The 16,567-nt window shown below is 36.3% G+C and overlaps 1 protein-coding gene across 3 annotated transcripts in view; it reads left to right on the forward strand.

Moving 5' to 3' along the window:
• The window catches only part of STK3 (serine/threonine kinase 3), a 301,708-nt gene that overhangs the window by 170,641 nt on the left and 114,500 nt on the right, over nt 1-16,567 (forward strand). For all 3 annotated transcript variants that reach the window (XM_057532260.1, XM_057532261.1, XM_057532262.1), the window contains one exon: nt 6,975-7,100. In XM_057532260.1, the coding sequence (XP_057388243.1) occupies nt 6,975-7,100 (126 nt within the window). The remainder of the gene's footprint in view (nt 1-6,974; nt 7,101-16,567) is intronic.

Here is a 16,567-nt window from a genome sequence, read left to right on the forward strand (position 1 = left end):
AGCAGAGCTTCATCTGCCGCTCCCCATCTCCCCCCATTGCTCGCATTACCGCCTGAACCATCTCCCCCCGCCCATGGGAAAATTGTCTTCCATGAAACCAGTCCCTGGTGCCAAAAAGGTTGGGGACTGCTGCTTTAAACGATCGAGAAAACTCAAGAGAATAAGGGAAATCGATTATATTGTGTTTAACCCATTTTTGCTCTTTCCAGTGTTCTTTCTCCTAATGTTCCTAAGTTCCTTCTTTTGTTACTTTCTTTTTGTTTTAGCCATCCATTTAGGGTAGGTCTGTGGTAACAAATTCTCTTAGTTTTCCTTCACCTGAGAATGTCTTGTTTCCTCTTCATTCGTGAAAGATATTTTCACCGGCTATAGAATTATTCATTGACAGTTCTTTCAGTACTTGGAAACTATTGTGCCACTGTCTTCTGACATCCATGGTTTCTTTTGAGAAATCTACAGCCATTTGAATTGTTTTACCCCTTGATCATTTCAAGATGAAATGATCTTTGTCTTTATTTTCAGAAGTTTAATTATGATATGTCTTGGTATGGCTTTCTTTGGGTTTATAGTGTTTAGAATTTGTTCAGCTTCTTGAATCTGTGGGTTTATATCTCTTGCCAATTTTGGGAAGTTTCCAGTCATTATTTTTTCAAACACTTTTCAGCCCTACCCTCTTCTGTCTTTCTAGGACTCCATTGACACAAATGTTAGATTTTTTGTTTCAGTCCCACAGATTCCTGAGGTTCTGTTCATTTTTCTTCCAGTTTAGTTTCTCTCTGTTGTTCATATTGTGTAATTTCTACTGTTCCATATTTTGATTCACTGAATCTTCCCTCTGTCCTCATTCTGCTGTTGAGCCAGCCCATCCATCAGGTTTTTATTTTTGTTATTATATATTTTAGTTCTAAAATTTTCATTTGTTTCTTTTTTATATCTTCTAATTCTTTGCTGAGACTTTCTAATTTTTCATGTGTTTACAAGCATGTTTGTAATTGCTAATTGAGGATTTTTATGATGACTGCTTTAAAATCCTTGCTGGATAATTCTGATATCCATGTCATCTTGATGTTGGTATCTATTGATTGTATTTTCCCATTTAAGTTGAGATTTTCCTGCTTCTCATTATGATGAGTGATTTTCATTTGAAACCTGGGCATTTTGGGTATTATGAGACTCTGGATCTTACTTAAATTTTCTGTAATAAGTGGAGTCCTCTGACACTGCTTCAGTGGGGTAGAGGGGCACCACCTCATTTCTACCAGGTAGCATTAGAAGTCCAGGTCCCCAGCTTGGTCTCCTTTGACATGTAGGGTGGGGGAGGGGTTCCTTATTACCACTGTACAGGGGTGAGAACTCAGGTTCCCTCAGTGGCCTCTTCTGGCACTGCAGGGCCTCAGCATAGCTGGGTGGTGATGAAAGTTCTGATTCTCCACTAGGCCTCCTCTGATCCCACTCTAGCAGAGAGGGAGGTGGGGTTTCTTTATTACTGCCTGGTAGCAGTATAAGTCCAGGCTTTCTCGTGATCTCCACCGACACTCCCCACTGGGGGTGGGGAGCGCTTTTTATATTGCATGGTGTAGATGAATGCCCTAGCTTAACATTTGGTTTTCTCTGATACCACTGCAGTGAAAGGATTGGACAGCCTCCAGAAGGTAGAAGTCTAGGTTCCCCACCCAGCCTTTGCTGGTTGGGGTGGGGCATGTGCTTTCTCTCTGGTGTTTGGGTGGAGTAGAATGGTTATTGTCTGAAAGAGAAGGTGGCACACTGGCTAGCTGTCCCTTTCCTGATCCTTTGGCTCAAGAGAGCAGGCTTTTGTAGGAGCTTTTTTAGTTTGTGTCCATTGGTGTTTCTGGTTTGCTGGCTTCTCCAATAACCAGTCTGGGCTAAATGAGGTTAAAAAAAAAGCCCATGGTCTCACAGCTGTGTCTTTCCTTTAGTCCTCTGGTCCCTAGTTAATCTGCCACCTTTCAGTGTCTTCCTGTGTTTGTTTTATTGTCCAGGGTTTTAGCTATACTTTAATGGAGAGGTATAGGGGAAAGTATGACTGCTCAGTCTGTCCACAAGCAGAAGTCTGTTCTTCAGTTCACTCTAAACTCTTGTTTTCTCAGCTTTTATGAAGAAATAATTTATTTGAATTCTTTCAGTTCAGAAATTGATCATTCAGAACATGAACAAAATTTAAGAGGAAATGGTTCAAATTTTAAAAGAATACATCTTCAAACAGCCTTACTTTTAAAAATACATGACCAAGAATGTGATAGGTTGATTTTGGGTATTCTGTGTCTTATCATTAGTTCAGGTGGTTTAAGAATTCTTGCCCTTGTTTAGTTTATATTTTAGTTTACTCTTTTTTTTTTTTTTTTTGGCCATGCCACTCGGAATGCGGGGTCTTAGTTCCCCGACCAGGGATCGAGCCTGGGCCCCTGCAGTGAAAGCACCAAGTCCTAACCACTGGACCACCAGGGAAGTCCTAGATACATTTAGAAATAGTGAAACTATATTGCCTTTTGGAATTTGGTGTGTTTACCTTTTTTTAATTGATATTCTTTTTAAAACTCTTCATATAATTACCTTCTTGTCTGACATAAATGTTAAAAATTTTTAGTTCATTTATGGTTTTTTCCCTTTGTTTCATGGCACTGGGTTGAATAAATATTCTCCTGTATTACCCTCTAGTTCTTTTATATTTCCATTGTCTTTTGACTTTTAACTTCTTAATCTATCTGGCATTTATTTTGATATTTCTGTGATAAAGATCTAGTCTAATTCTACCCACCCCACCCCCTCAAAAGAAAAAAGAAACAGCAGGCAATAAGTATTTTTTCCTCGCTGATTGGAATTGCTACCTTCATAATATGCCAGCTTATTTCGTATGTTATATTCTATTTCCAGTCATTGTATTCTGTTTTGTTGTTCTTTCCATTCTTATGCTGGTACCACATGCTTCTCTAGGCATTTAACAAAAAGATGTAACTTCTGTTTATTGATTTTTCTGCTAACTCAGTCTGATTATATTATGCAGATCACTTTATTCTTTACTTTTTACGTGTTTTATATCTCAGTGACTGAAAAGGAATATTAATACCTCCTATTCTTATTTATTTAGATCAACTTCTTATGTCTCTGTTTTTGTTACACATAATGCTGTACTAATATATCAAGTTTATAACTATAATATCTTTCTTTGTATTATGTCCCTTATTAATATTATATGACTCTTCCTTCATTCACTATTTTCTCCCTTCAATTCTGCTTTTTTTGATGTTAGTCTTGATATTATTTTATGTTTGACTAATATTTCATTGCCTATCCTTGACTCTTAACCCAAGTTCTTTTTAGTATGCCCCTGCAGAAATATAATTTGGATTTATTTTATTAAGTATATCTCATATAGAAAGCATGTAGCTGAATTTATCTTATGAACTAAGTGTCTTTTAGTACTTAACTAAAATACTGCTTAATAAATGGGATTCAGGGCTTCCCTGGTGGCGCAGTGGTTGAGAATCTGCCTGCTAATGCAGGGGACACGGGTTCGTGCCCCGGTCTGGGAAGATCCCACATGCCGCGGAGCGGCTGGGCCCGTGAGCCACAACTACTGAGCCTGCACGTCTGGAGCCTGTGCTCCACAACAAGAGAGGCCGCGATAGTGAGAGGCCCGTGCACCGCGATGAAGAGTGGCCCCCGCTTGCCACAACTAAGAGAAAGCCCTCGCACAGAAACGAAGACCTAACACAGCCAAAAATAAATAAATAAATAAATAAATTAAAAAAAAAAAAAAAAAAGAATCTTAAAAAAATAAAAATAAAAAAATAAATGGGATTCAACCCATTTATTTACATTGGTTTATAGTAATAACATTCCAGTCACAGTTGCCATGTTATTTTTTTTTTGGCCACCTCGTTTTCTCTGTTTTTTGTTGTTGTTGTTCTGTTCTTTTTAATGTTGCTTTGCATTTTAAAATTTTACTACCAGCTACTTTTCAAAAGCCTTTAAAAATATTCTTTAAAAATCTGCCAATGTGTCTGATAAAACTTCTCTTCTGATTATCAAGAATGCTCTAATAGAATGGCCTTGTTCTCAAAGTACCCTTTTAACTTTATTAGCCAGTTCCTCTTTGTTGGTCAGAACCATGCCTGTAGCAGTTATGTAGGGAAGACATGAGTACAAATGAAGTAAGACATACTGAGATTTTGAGATTAGGAATGTTAAGCTCTATAGACTAATGGTAGCATAACACTGTTTAGTCAGTTCACAATGAGCTGCATGAAAGTAAGTTTGCAATAGACTGGATGTGTACTTTGGCATTTAGCTGCTGCATAGCACAGGGTGATCAGCTCAGTGCTTTGTGACGACCTAGAGGGGTGGGATAGGGAGGGTGGAAGGGGGCCTCAAGAGGGAGGGGATATGGGGATATATGTATATATATAACTGATTCACTTTATTGTACAGCAGAAAGTAACATACCATTTGTAAAGCAGTTATACTTCAATAAAGATATATTTTTTAAAAAAACCCCAAAATACTGTGGCTTGGAGGAATGGCTCTTAATTTTTCCTGAGAAGATAAAGTATAATATAATTTGAGATTTCTGTTCCTTAGTAAAGAGATGCAATTCTACTGCTTCCTAGTTTTTGCTGTGTTGGTCTTCCTTCACTTCTGTTAATATATAGTCACTAAATCCTTCTTAAGAGTTCTTCCATCAGATTCAGTATTTCCTCTTGACTGTGGCAGCTATTTTTTTAACCCAGGTTCTTAATAATTTGCACCTGTATTGCAGTTTCACCCCATCTTATTTCATTTCTAAACTCTACTGCAAGATTATGCTGTCACAGTACAAAGTGAGAGAGTGGCATGGACATATATACACTACCAAACATAAAATAGATAGCTAGTGGGAAGCAGCCGCATAGCACAGGGAGATGAGCTCGGTGGTTTGTGACCACCTAGAGGGGTGGGATAGGGAGGGTGGAAGGGAGGGAGACGCAAGAGGGAAGAGATATGGGAACATATGTATATGTATAACTGATTCACTTCGTTATAAAGCAGAAACTAACACACCATTGTAAAGTATTTATACTCCAATAAAGATGTTAAAAAAAAAAAAGATTATGCTGTCACAGACATTCTTTTCCTTACACCATTCTCTTGTTTATGTAATTAAAGGGACTGTCAAGCAAAATTCAAGTATCTCATTCTAAGCGTTTATCCCTCTTGTCCCACTGTTACCTGTATCTAAACTCACAGGACAACATTCCTCTAAGCAGTGTTTCTGTTTTGGCTAGACAGCTCTTCCTATGGTGTTCTAACATACATCCCCTATCTTTGTGTGTTTGTTCATATTGTGCATAGTTTTCCTTCTCCCTAAAATGGTCTGATTCTTCTCTATGAGGCATCTGAGATTACTTCACCTCTTCTTTTACTTTTACATCTCTTAATCATATAAATTGTGCTAAATCATCATGAATGTACCTTGTATGTCACATTGCAATTTTTTTATGTGTTTGTCTTTTGTTCCTTATTCCAGATAATAAGTTCCTTAAAGGCAAAGAACATATCTTCAATTAGTTTAATTTTTGTGACCTTTTTACCATTGTTTCTCAGAATTTTTCACAGTAGGACTGGGATTTCTTCCTTCTTGCTCTCCACCATCCTTTAGGGCACTGTCTTTGTTTCCCAGCATAGCAGAAAGAGAAGAAATCACAGAAGAGTGCACAGTCTCGGTGTTTTAAGGCCCAGATCAGGGAGTGGAACACAATGCAGGCACTCACACTTCATTGGTGAGAACTTAGTCACATAATTACAACCAACTGAAAGGGAGACTGAGAAATGTAGAAAGTAGCTGGGTAGCCATAGGTCCAGCCACAACTGTATTTTGGTGGGTGACTAGGACTCTCCACCACAGGTATGTTGATAGAACTTAATTTATCTGGTAATCAGTTTATAACTGCTATAAAAGAATTTATTAGTTCTTTGTCATCAATGCTAGAATTTCTGTAATCAGGTAAAATTCTTACTCATAGTTTTCCCAAATGGTATGTTCACCATTTTAAAGCCTCTTCCAAATGTCTGTAATTTCTTCTTTAGCACTAGAATTTTTTTTATCTTTAAGAATATTTTTGTGTTGTATTGATCTTTACGAAAATAACTCAGATGGCTTTCACCTGACTCTATCTACTGACATATAATTGGGAAAATTACATTTTGAAGCTGTATTGCTGCTTCAAAATATGGTTATCTATTCCAAATTATACTTTTAACCTTTCCCTCTCCTTTCTCTCATGTTACTCCTCTGAATTAAAAAGTCATCAGGCACCCAGGTATTTTCTGGTGGTTTCACTTCTGTTTATCAGAATTGTAGCAAACTCAGATGTTTTAGCTAGATCAGGGTGGTATAGAAGTGAAGCAGTACTTATTTTCTGAAAAATACTTTTCTCTTATTGCTGTTTTCTACTTCTCCCTTGGAAATGATTATATTTTTAAAGACATAATAAATAGAAAATATGTAAAAGAAGTAAAATAAATAGTTGCCCTCCTTTTGACCACTGATTCTGGCTGTCAGCTTGTTAAGATTAATTAAAATTTGTAACAATACCAAAATCATTTTATTTTTATATGTAATTTAATCACCAATCTTTGAAAAAATTTTTTCTTGTCTTTTTTACTACCTAATCTACCTAATCTATACTTCCTTTGGACAATTATATCTCTAAGGGTAATGTAGTTTTATTAACAGGATTACATTTTTGTGTGTGTGCTTTAATGGTTTTTTAAAAACTTGTAAACCTGAAAGTAAAATCTTTATTTCTAAAGCAGCTGAAATATTCTCTGTTCTTAACCTATACATTTAATTCTGGATAAAGGACCAAACATTGAAGCCTATGCTCCTGGTTCACATTTACGTGTTGTTTTAATGTTTTAAAGATTTAATTCAGAGAAACCATTTGAATTAATACCATTGAATTTTACTTTTCTAGCACTCTTTTATCAAGAATGCAAAACCTGTATCAATTTTAAGAGACCTGATCACAGAAGCCATGGAGATCAAAGCTAAAAGACATGAAGAACAACAGCGAGAATTGGAAGAGGAAGAAGAAAATTCGGTTCGTAATTACCCTAAAAAAGTTGATCTTTTTCTTCTGAGTCATTCTTATATAATTTTGGGTTTTTTCTTTAAATATATCATTAGCACTTTCTGTTTTATTGTACAAGTGAAGTATGTTTGTTCATTAAATCTCAAAATATATTTTGTTTTATTAAATGATGTCTTTTCTGATGTCTTAAGAATTAATGATTAATGGGGAATGTAAGGTTAATATAATAGGCTTATACAGCATCTGGTATCTACTTGACACTGAGGCTGTGTTTGTTGAATAAGTATTGTCTTGGATTTGGTCAATTTTATGTCATATCTTCTGGAACTTACTTTTAACTGGTCATCAGTTATGCTGTAGATAGAGTACCACAGTAGAAGATGGGTTACTAGAGAAAGCAGGAGGGACATAAAAGGACCAGCTTATTACATTACGTTCTATTAGTGCATCAGTGCATTTTAATAAAATAAAAAATTATATCTATATATCACATTTTATAGTGTCTGATGTTTTTATGCTTCACTAACGACTTTTTCCTTGTTTCAAATTATAATTTTTTTTTTCTGGTTAAGGATATAGAGATGAAAACTTCTTGGTATTCAGTTAGTCATTAAATCTGAAGACACAGATATTTTATTTTTATACTGATTGGAAATGTCTTTGATAACATCATCTATATTTTCCCATAGAAGTTTTTTTTTTTAATCTTATAGTTTTTGTATACAAATCCTATTATTTTGCTAATTCAAATTTACTTTCAATTTCAGAAACTGGTTATCTAATTGGTATTTCTTTTGAAATTCTTTTACCCTTTTCACCAAGTAATTTTTAAATATTTATTTATTTATTTGGCCGCGCTGGGTCTTAGTTGCGGCACACAGGATCTTTGTTGCCGTGTGCAGAATCTTCGTTGCAGCATGCAAGATCTTTAGTTGCGGCATGTGAACTCTTAGTTGTGACATGTGGGATCTAGTTCCCTGACCAGGGATTGAACCCGGGACCCCTGCATTGGGAGCGTGGCCACTGGACCACCAGGGAAGTCCCTCACCAGTTATTAAACCTTGTGTCATATGGTAGCCCAGGACAAGGAGAAGTGCGCTTCTTTTCAGAGCTGATTTATAATCATTTTCTGTAGATATTCGGCTAAATCAGTTACTCATTTGGCAGTGACTGTGGGCTGCCTGGTGAGACAGATGCTCTAAGCTTATATTCTAGACATAAATTTTTTGCCAGTGAATTCACCATTCAGAATTTTAAACAGCATCCTCATAAAGGTGTTTTTTCCATAAGTAATATGGGATGATGTAAAGATCTTGGTTCTTGTTCTCAAAGGGTCTTATAGTTCCCACCCTGGGTTCCTGTGTGATACTAGAGTTAGTTTTCGGTCTCTCTCTACAAGTGATCAAATTTGTAAATGTCAGTTATTTTTTTGTAGTTTCAAAAGCAGTTTTATCATATTATTTGATCTTTAAAGAAGTAAGATTGAAGATGTATATATTATTATCTCATTTTGCAGTTGAGTGAAATTAAGTTAGGAGTGAAGTCATTTACCAAAATTCACAGAACTGGGGAGGAGGGCTTCCCTGGTGGCGCAGCGGTTAAGAATCCACCTGCCAATGTAGGGGACACGGGTTTAAGCCCTGGTCCGGGAAGATCCCACATGCCGTGGAGCAGCTAAGCCTATGTGCCACAACTACTGAGCCTGTGCTCTAGAGCCCGTGTGCCACAACTGCTGAGCCCACGTGCCACAACTACTGAAGCCCGTGTGCCTAGAGCCCATGCTCCGCAACTAGAGAAAGCCCGTGCGCAGCAACAAAGACCCAACGCGACCTTAATTAATTAATTAATTAATTAATTAATTAAAAAACAAAACACAAAAAAACTGGTGAGGAACCAAGAATAAAACTAGGTATTTTACTTTTAAGCTTCCATGCTCCTTCATTAAGACTTTATGCTCACTTTTCAATCAAATATTTATTAGTATTTCAAAAAATAAACATCACTGGATTATCAGAATTACATACTTTGATAAGATTATGTTCTCAAAAAGTCTAGTCTTTGCCCCTCTGGGGTGGTACCCAGTGGTTTTCTTTCACCTTATGTAAGCTTCTCATGAGTGCTGGGCTAGTTAACTGCCTTTAATTAGCTGTCATTGGAGTAGTGACTATTTTTGCTTTGCTCTTATTTTCCTATACTTAATTATAGGTTGGTTTCCATTTTTTATGGATAAGGAACCATTGATTACCCCAGAACTTACCAGTTTTTACTAAGTTTTAAAGACCTTGCTATAGTCACCTCAGTTACTTTCTGCCACTTTGGTGATCTCTTTCTTCACCATTTTCCTCTCTTTCACTATTTTCCTCTCCTTCACTGAGCTCCAGTCACACTGATCTTCTTTCAAATTTTTTATTATTTTAACATGCCATTGACCTTTCCTTATGCAGGGCCTTTGCATGTGCCATTCCCACTGCTTGAAACACTCTTCTTCCTTAGAACTCTTTGAATGAGTAGGTTCTCGTCTTTCAGGCCTCAGCTTTAAATATCATATACTGCTAAAACTTAGCAGTTTAAAACAACATACATTTATTATTTCATGGTATCTGTAGATCAGTATTTCAGGAGTGGCTTAGTTGGATGATTTTGGCTCAGAGTCTCTTCTGAGGTTGAGGTTTAAGTGTTGGTCAGAGCTGCAGTCATATGAAGGCTTGACAAGGACTGCAGTTCCCAGGTAGCTCACTCATATGGCTGTTGGCAGGCTGTCTCAGCTCCTTGCCATGTGGGACTCTCCATAGGACTATTTGAGAGTCTTCACAGTCTGGCAACTGGCTTTTCTTGGAGTGAGTGAGCCAAGAGCGAGAACAAAGAGGACATCTCAGTGCCTTTTATGACATCAGGAGTTGCACACTGTAAATTCTGCCACATTCTGTTTGTTTAAAGAAGCTACTGGTCATAGCAAATGGTGGAGTAGGGAGATCTAAGAACCAGTGGCTCCACAGAAGCAACCATTAGGTGGGCAGAAACTGACAAATCAAGCTTTTCAGAACACTGGAGTCTAATAAAAAACTTATAGCAACCAGGGGAGTGCTTAATGAAGAAGCGTAAGAATGTTAAGTTTTGGTAAGAAAGTGATGTGGCATTTTTGCTTTACATGCCTGCCATCCCCAATTTTTTAGTTCAGTGGCAGCCATGGGAGCAGAGGTAGAGGTTGAGGGCAGGGGAGAAGAGTAAGAACCTTACTCTCAAAAAATTGTGCTTTTGCATTTTGAGCTATCTGGCAGTTCCCTGTGGGGCTGGCACAGAGGCTTGCCATTGTTTTGGTCCCCTTAAGGTGGAGCAACTTCCTAGATGGTGTCTGTCCAAAACATCTAAATCTTCTAGAGTTAGTAAACAAGTTTAGCAAAGTTGCAGGGTACAGGATCAACATACAAAAATCCATTATGTTTTTATGCAGAAGCAAGGAACAACGCAAAAAGGAATTTAAGAAAACAGTTCCATTTACAGTAGCATCCAAGAGAATGGAATACCTAAGAATAAATTTAGCCAAGGAGGTGAAAGAATTGTACAGTGAAAAATACAACACATTGCTGAAAGAAATGAAAGAATACCTAAATCAGTGGAAGGACATCCCATGTTCATTGATTGGAAGACTTAATATTGTTTAAATGGCAGTACTCCCCAAAGTGACTCACATATTCATCCAATCCCTATAGTCTTTTTTTGCAAAAAGGAAAAGCCAATCTTCAAATTTGTATGGAGGAAGGGGCCCCAAGTAGCTAAAACAATATTGGAAAAGAACAAAGTTGGAGGATTCACTTTCCAATTTCAGAATGTAATACAAAGCTACAGTAATTAAATCAGTGTGGTTCTAGCATGAGGATTGACATATAAATCAATGGAATAGAATTGAGAGTCCAGAAATACACCCATACATCTATGACCAATTAATTTTCAATGAAAGTGTGGAGACCATTCAATGGAAAAAGAGTGGTCTTTTTAATGGATGGTGCTGAGACAGCTGGATAGCCACATGTTAAAAGAGTGAGGTTGGACCCTTACCTCTTATCATATACAATGACCTTTTAATATAAGGTCTAATTGGATGAATCAGTGACCAAAATATAAGAGCTAAAAGTTTATCACTTTTCATGCTGTTACTAACACTCTCTCGAGTGCTTCCAGCTTCTGCCCACTGCCCCGTTCCAAAGCCATCCCATTGTTTTAGGTATGTGTTACATAGTCTAGTGCACATTCAAGGTGTGGGGAATTAGATTCTACCTTTTGAAGGGAAGACTGTCAAAACATTGTGGACAGATTTAAAAATCACATCAGGTTTTTATGATTTCTTAGTTTTCAAATAAGCATTTATACTCTCTGGAACCAAGCTAGTGTTTCTGGATGAAACTATTATGTTGTTTTTTGTTGTTTTAATTGAAATTATAAGAAAAAATTAAGTCTTGACAGAGTCACACACTTTGAGCAGTATTCCCACTCTTTGCTTTAGATTATGTTCTCAGGCAGTAGTTTCTATCTTGAGGTCATTTTGTCATTTGTGCTCTGAATATAAATAAATATGCATATGCACAGACACATGCAATTTATAAGAACAACGAGATATGCAAAGTGGATCTGAAGCCCTCCTACAGTAAGAGTATGTTTCTACATTGCCATTCATTTTTATCAAATTTTTAAATCAGTAGTCATGTTCTCTCAGAAACCTTTATTCACATTGAAGGCTCAAAATCTTACATAGAGTTTGTCTTCATACTGTTCATTCCTTTGGTATTCTCTTGCAAATTGGCTTAAAATTGGATTACGTATACAGTTTTAAAGTAAAACAGTCAAATTCTCATAGCTACATGTCTCTTAATGTTCATGGCCAAATTGTCATTAAAGTGATACTCTCTTTCATAAGAGTCGAACATTTTCATAAAATTTGCATTTATTTCTGACCAAGTCAGTACAAAGTTGGACATAGTTTGTCTATATAAACTGTTGGCATACAGGACTTTTTCTTGTTCTCATTCAGATTATACTAATATATCTGTAGCATTCAAGGTGTGAGCATGCATTCTGATAATTTATTAATTATACAATAAACAATACATCCCTATGTAGTTCTTCTTTAATTTCTTTTTTATTTTTTAATTTTTTTTTGGCTGTGTTGGGTCTTTGTTGCTGTGCACGGGCTTTCTCTAGTTGCGGAGCATGGGCTCTAGGCACACGGGCTTCAGTAGTTGTGGCATGCGGGCTCAGTAGTTGTGGCACACAGGGTCTAGAGCACAGGCTCGGTAGTTGTGGTGCACGGGCTTAGTTGCTCCACGGCATGTGGGATCTTCCCGGACCAGGGATCGAACCCGTGTTCCTTGCATTGGCAGGAGGATTCTTAATCACCGTGCCACCAGGGAAATCCCCCCTGTGTAGCTCTTAAACTCTACTTCATCACTGATTTTTAAAGGATTAGTTTTAAGTTATCTGGTATGGCTTATTAAAATATTATATAGGTACTTATGTTTAAATATTTACACAGTAAAAGTTAGTGCTTGCTGATTTTAAATAAAATAACAAGGCAAACACTCTGTACGTGGTACACTGAATGATTATTTAAAAGTGTAATGGATGGTGTTAATAAATTGAATTTATAAGATAAGGCATAGAATGCACTATTGACAAGTGGTCATTTTTAAAGTAGATTAAAAGGTTGATAAGGAGTTTGCAAGAATTGCTTTGTACTGGAGCTCAGGTGTTTCCGATGTCAATCACAATGTTAATTTAAGTAAAATACAAGGAGCTGAAAGATGTGGGAGAATGTTAAAGTAAGGAAAATGTTGAGCAAAAAGTGGGATACTTCTTGATGTTAGGCTTGCTTGAGAGCTTTTCACTTTTTTTTTTGAGAGCTTTTCACTTTTATGCATGTAATAGGCCTTTTATTTTCACTTTCAAAGGTGTCATTTTATTTCATATTAATTTAGTAATGATTCAAAGAAAAAAGTTTTGTCTACTAACTAGCTTTAGATCATGTTTTAGAGCTTCTGTCTTTGGAAAAGAAATGAGGACTTTCTGGTGATTTCTTTTCTGAACTTTTTTTCTGAACTTTTCTGGTCTGAACTCTAAACTTGTCAGGCTGCTGTTCTTAATGTCTGAGGGATGGCATATCCCTTCCAATTGTGATTCACTGAAACAGTAATTCTTAGCATGGGTGTCGGGAGAAATGCCAGGGTGCTTGGGAAAATCCACATCCCTACAGATGGTGAGATAGCCTCCAGGTGAGTAGTCTCAGAATCTTCCATCTTCCCCCTACCCCTGTTCAATAAAGGAACTTCAAATCAATCTCTCTCTTGAGAATCTTTTAAACTGATAAATAATAGAACAGCATCAGAATCAGCCCAAGTCAGTCCAGAAGCTTCTAATGTATCTAATTGGTTAAATTTGGGGGGTGGGGAGGGTAAAAATTATCTAAGAGCAGGACAGACTGCTTGGACTAAAATCCTGATTCTGTTCCCAAATAACTGTCATTGGCCAAGTGACAATTTCACTATCTGTAAAAAAGGGGCAGTGATAGATCATACTTCATAGAGTTGTTATGGGGATGTAATAAAAAATATATATATCTTCACACTTAGAACAGTTTATCACACATAATATGCTCAATAAACTTTAGCTTCATTTTTATTAGTGCTACTACTTATATCACCACTACTGCTATTATTTTAACATTTTGTCCGGGTGTTTTGTTTTTGTTATTATTTTGTTTGTTTAGGTTTTGGTTTCTTTGATGATAATTGTTGCTGCTGCTGGTTTTGCTACTCTAAGGGCCACCAAAATAACATCACTTATCAGACTTGAACCATTATTTTGAAAATTTCTTTTTAAGTATTTTAAAACAAATTTTAAATGGTCAAATGTGTTTGGAAGAACTGGTAGAGATTTTTATAAACTACTTTAAGCTTAAAACCAGTAAAGAGAATTTTAAAATTTATTCTCATTCCTTTAGTTCTTGAAAAGTAAATTAGATTTAGTAAGGAACATTTATATTTGAGATAACATTATTGATCACAAACTGAAGTTCTTTAAAAGAACTGACTACTTGTTATCTCTCATTCTCCCCATATAATTAAAACACAATTCTAAAAAAATCCCTCTCAGTGTTTATATAGCTATGAGTGTGTAAACATCATAATATATTATGATTACATATTTTTTATGTTTGTGATTTCTGGAATGAGTAGTTGTCACGGTTTTTGTTACTGTTGTTTGTTGCTGTTAATTTTTGTATGTACCTATCATGAATTTGTTCTGAAATGCCACATTCCCAGACTCTCTGCAGAGGCTGTAAAGGCCTCTGTGTATGTTCAAACACAAATAATTTTTTAGTGTTATACATTTTTCTTGACTCATTCTTTCGCTAGTGCTCTATCTTCCTGTAATCTGAACGCTGACTTTCTAGAGTCCTGAACAGCTCTTCTCCTAAGACACCACCCCCCAACCCCCCTTCAGCATCATCCTGCAAATTTCCTTTCCTCTCTTCTCTAATGGATCCTATGGTTCCTGGATCTTGTCTTTCTTGTTTTGCTTCCTTATTTTGATGCACTTTACCTCCCAGGAGCTTCCAGACTTTAGCAGGTTTTTTCAGAACTTGTATATCTGACCATGTCTTTATTCTATCTTTACTGTTGATTGAGTATAAAATTCTGGATTGAAAATAATGTTCCCTTAAAAATTTGAAGGCCTTGCTCAATTTCTTAATTCAGTAGTAAGGATGATGAGAAGCCAGATGACATTCAGATACCTAATCCTTTGAATGTTTCATAGAAGTTTTATAGATCTTCACTTTCTCTCTGTTATTTAAAACTTTCATGGAATGTGCCTTGGTGTAGATCTTTTTCCATTCATTGTGTGGAGTGCCTTTTGGCTCTTTCAATTTGGAAATGTCCCTTAATTCTGTGTTATTTTATTTAAAAAATTTTTTATTGGAGTATAGTTGATTTACAAGGTTGTGTTGGTTTCAGCTGTACAGCAAAGTGAATCAGTTATACATATACATATATCCACTCCTTTTTAGATTCTTTTCCCATATAGGTCATTACAGAGTATTGAGTAGAATTACCTGTGCTATATACACTAGGTCCTTATTAGTTGTGTTTTATATATAGCAGTGTGTATATGTCAATCCCAATCTCCTAATTTATCCCTCCCTCCTCTTTCCCCCCTGGTAACCATAAGTTTGTTTTCTACATCTGTGACTCCATTTCTGTTTTGTAAATAAGTTCATTTGTACCATTTTTTTTTTTAGATTCCACATATAAGCGATATCATATGATATTTGTCTTTCTCTGTCTGACGTCACTCAGTATGACAATCTCTAGGTCCATCCACATTGCTGCAAATGGCATTATTTCCTTCTCCTTTATGGCTAAGTAATATTCCAGTGTATATACGTACCACATCTTCTTTAGTCACTCCTCTGTGGATATTAAGGTTGCTTCCATGTCTTGGACATTGTAAATAGTGCTGCAGTGAACATAGGGGCGCATGTATCTTTTCAAATTATGGTTTTCTCCAGATATATGCCCAGGAGTGGGATTGCTGGATCATATGGTAGTTCTGTATTTAGTTTTTTAATGAACCTCCATACTGTTCTCCATAGTGGCTGTACCAATTTACATTTCCACCAACAGAGTAGGAGGGTTTCCTTTTCTCCACACCCTCTCCAGCATTTATTGTTTGTAGATTTTTTGATGTGTGAGGTGATACCTCATTGTCATTTTGATTTACATTTCTCTAATAATTAGTGATGTTGAGCATCTTTTCATGTGCTTTTTAGCCATCTCTATGTCTTCTTTGGAGAAATGTCTATTTAGATCTTCTGCCTATTTTTTGATTTTTTTTTTTTTATATTGAGCTGCATGAGCTGTTTGTATACTTTGGAGATTAATCCCTTGTCAGTCACTTCATTTGCAAATATTTTCTCCCATTCTGTGGGTTGTCTTTTTGTTTTGTTTATGGTTTCCTTTGCTGTGCAAAAGTTTTAAAGTTTCATTAGGTCCCATTTGTTTATTTTTGTTTTTATATTCATTACTCTAGGAGGTGGATCGAAAAAGATATTGCTGCAATTTATGTCAGAGAGTGTTCTGCCTATGTTTTCCTCTAAGAGTTTTATAGTATCTGTTCTTACATTTAGGTCTGTAATCCATTCTGAGTTTATTTTTGTGTATGGTGTTAGGAAGTGTTCTAACTTCATTTTTTTTACATGTAGCTGTCCAGTTTTCCCAGCACACTTATTGAAGAGGCTGTCTTTTCTCCATTGTATATTCTTGCCTCCTTTGTTAAAGATTAGGTTACCATAGGTGCGTGGGTTTATCTCTGGACTTTCTGTACTGTTCCATTGATCTATATTTCTGTTTTTGTGCCAGTACCAAACTGTTTTGATTACTGTAGCTTTGTAGTATAGTCTGAAGTCAGGGAGCCTGATTCCTCCA

This window comes from Balaenoptera acutorostrata, chromosome 17, assembly GCF_949987535.1.
Source record: "Balaenoptera acutorostrata chromosome 17, mBalAcu1.1, whole genome shotgun sequence".
Lineage (NCBI taxonomy): Eukaryota > Metazoa > Chordata > Mammalia > Artiodactyla > Balaenopteridae > Balaenoptera > Balaenoptera acutorostrata.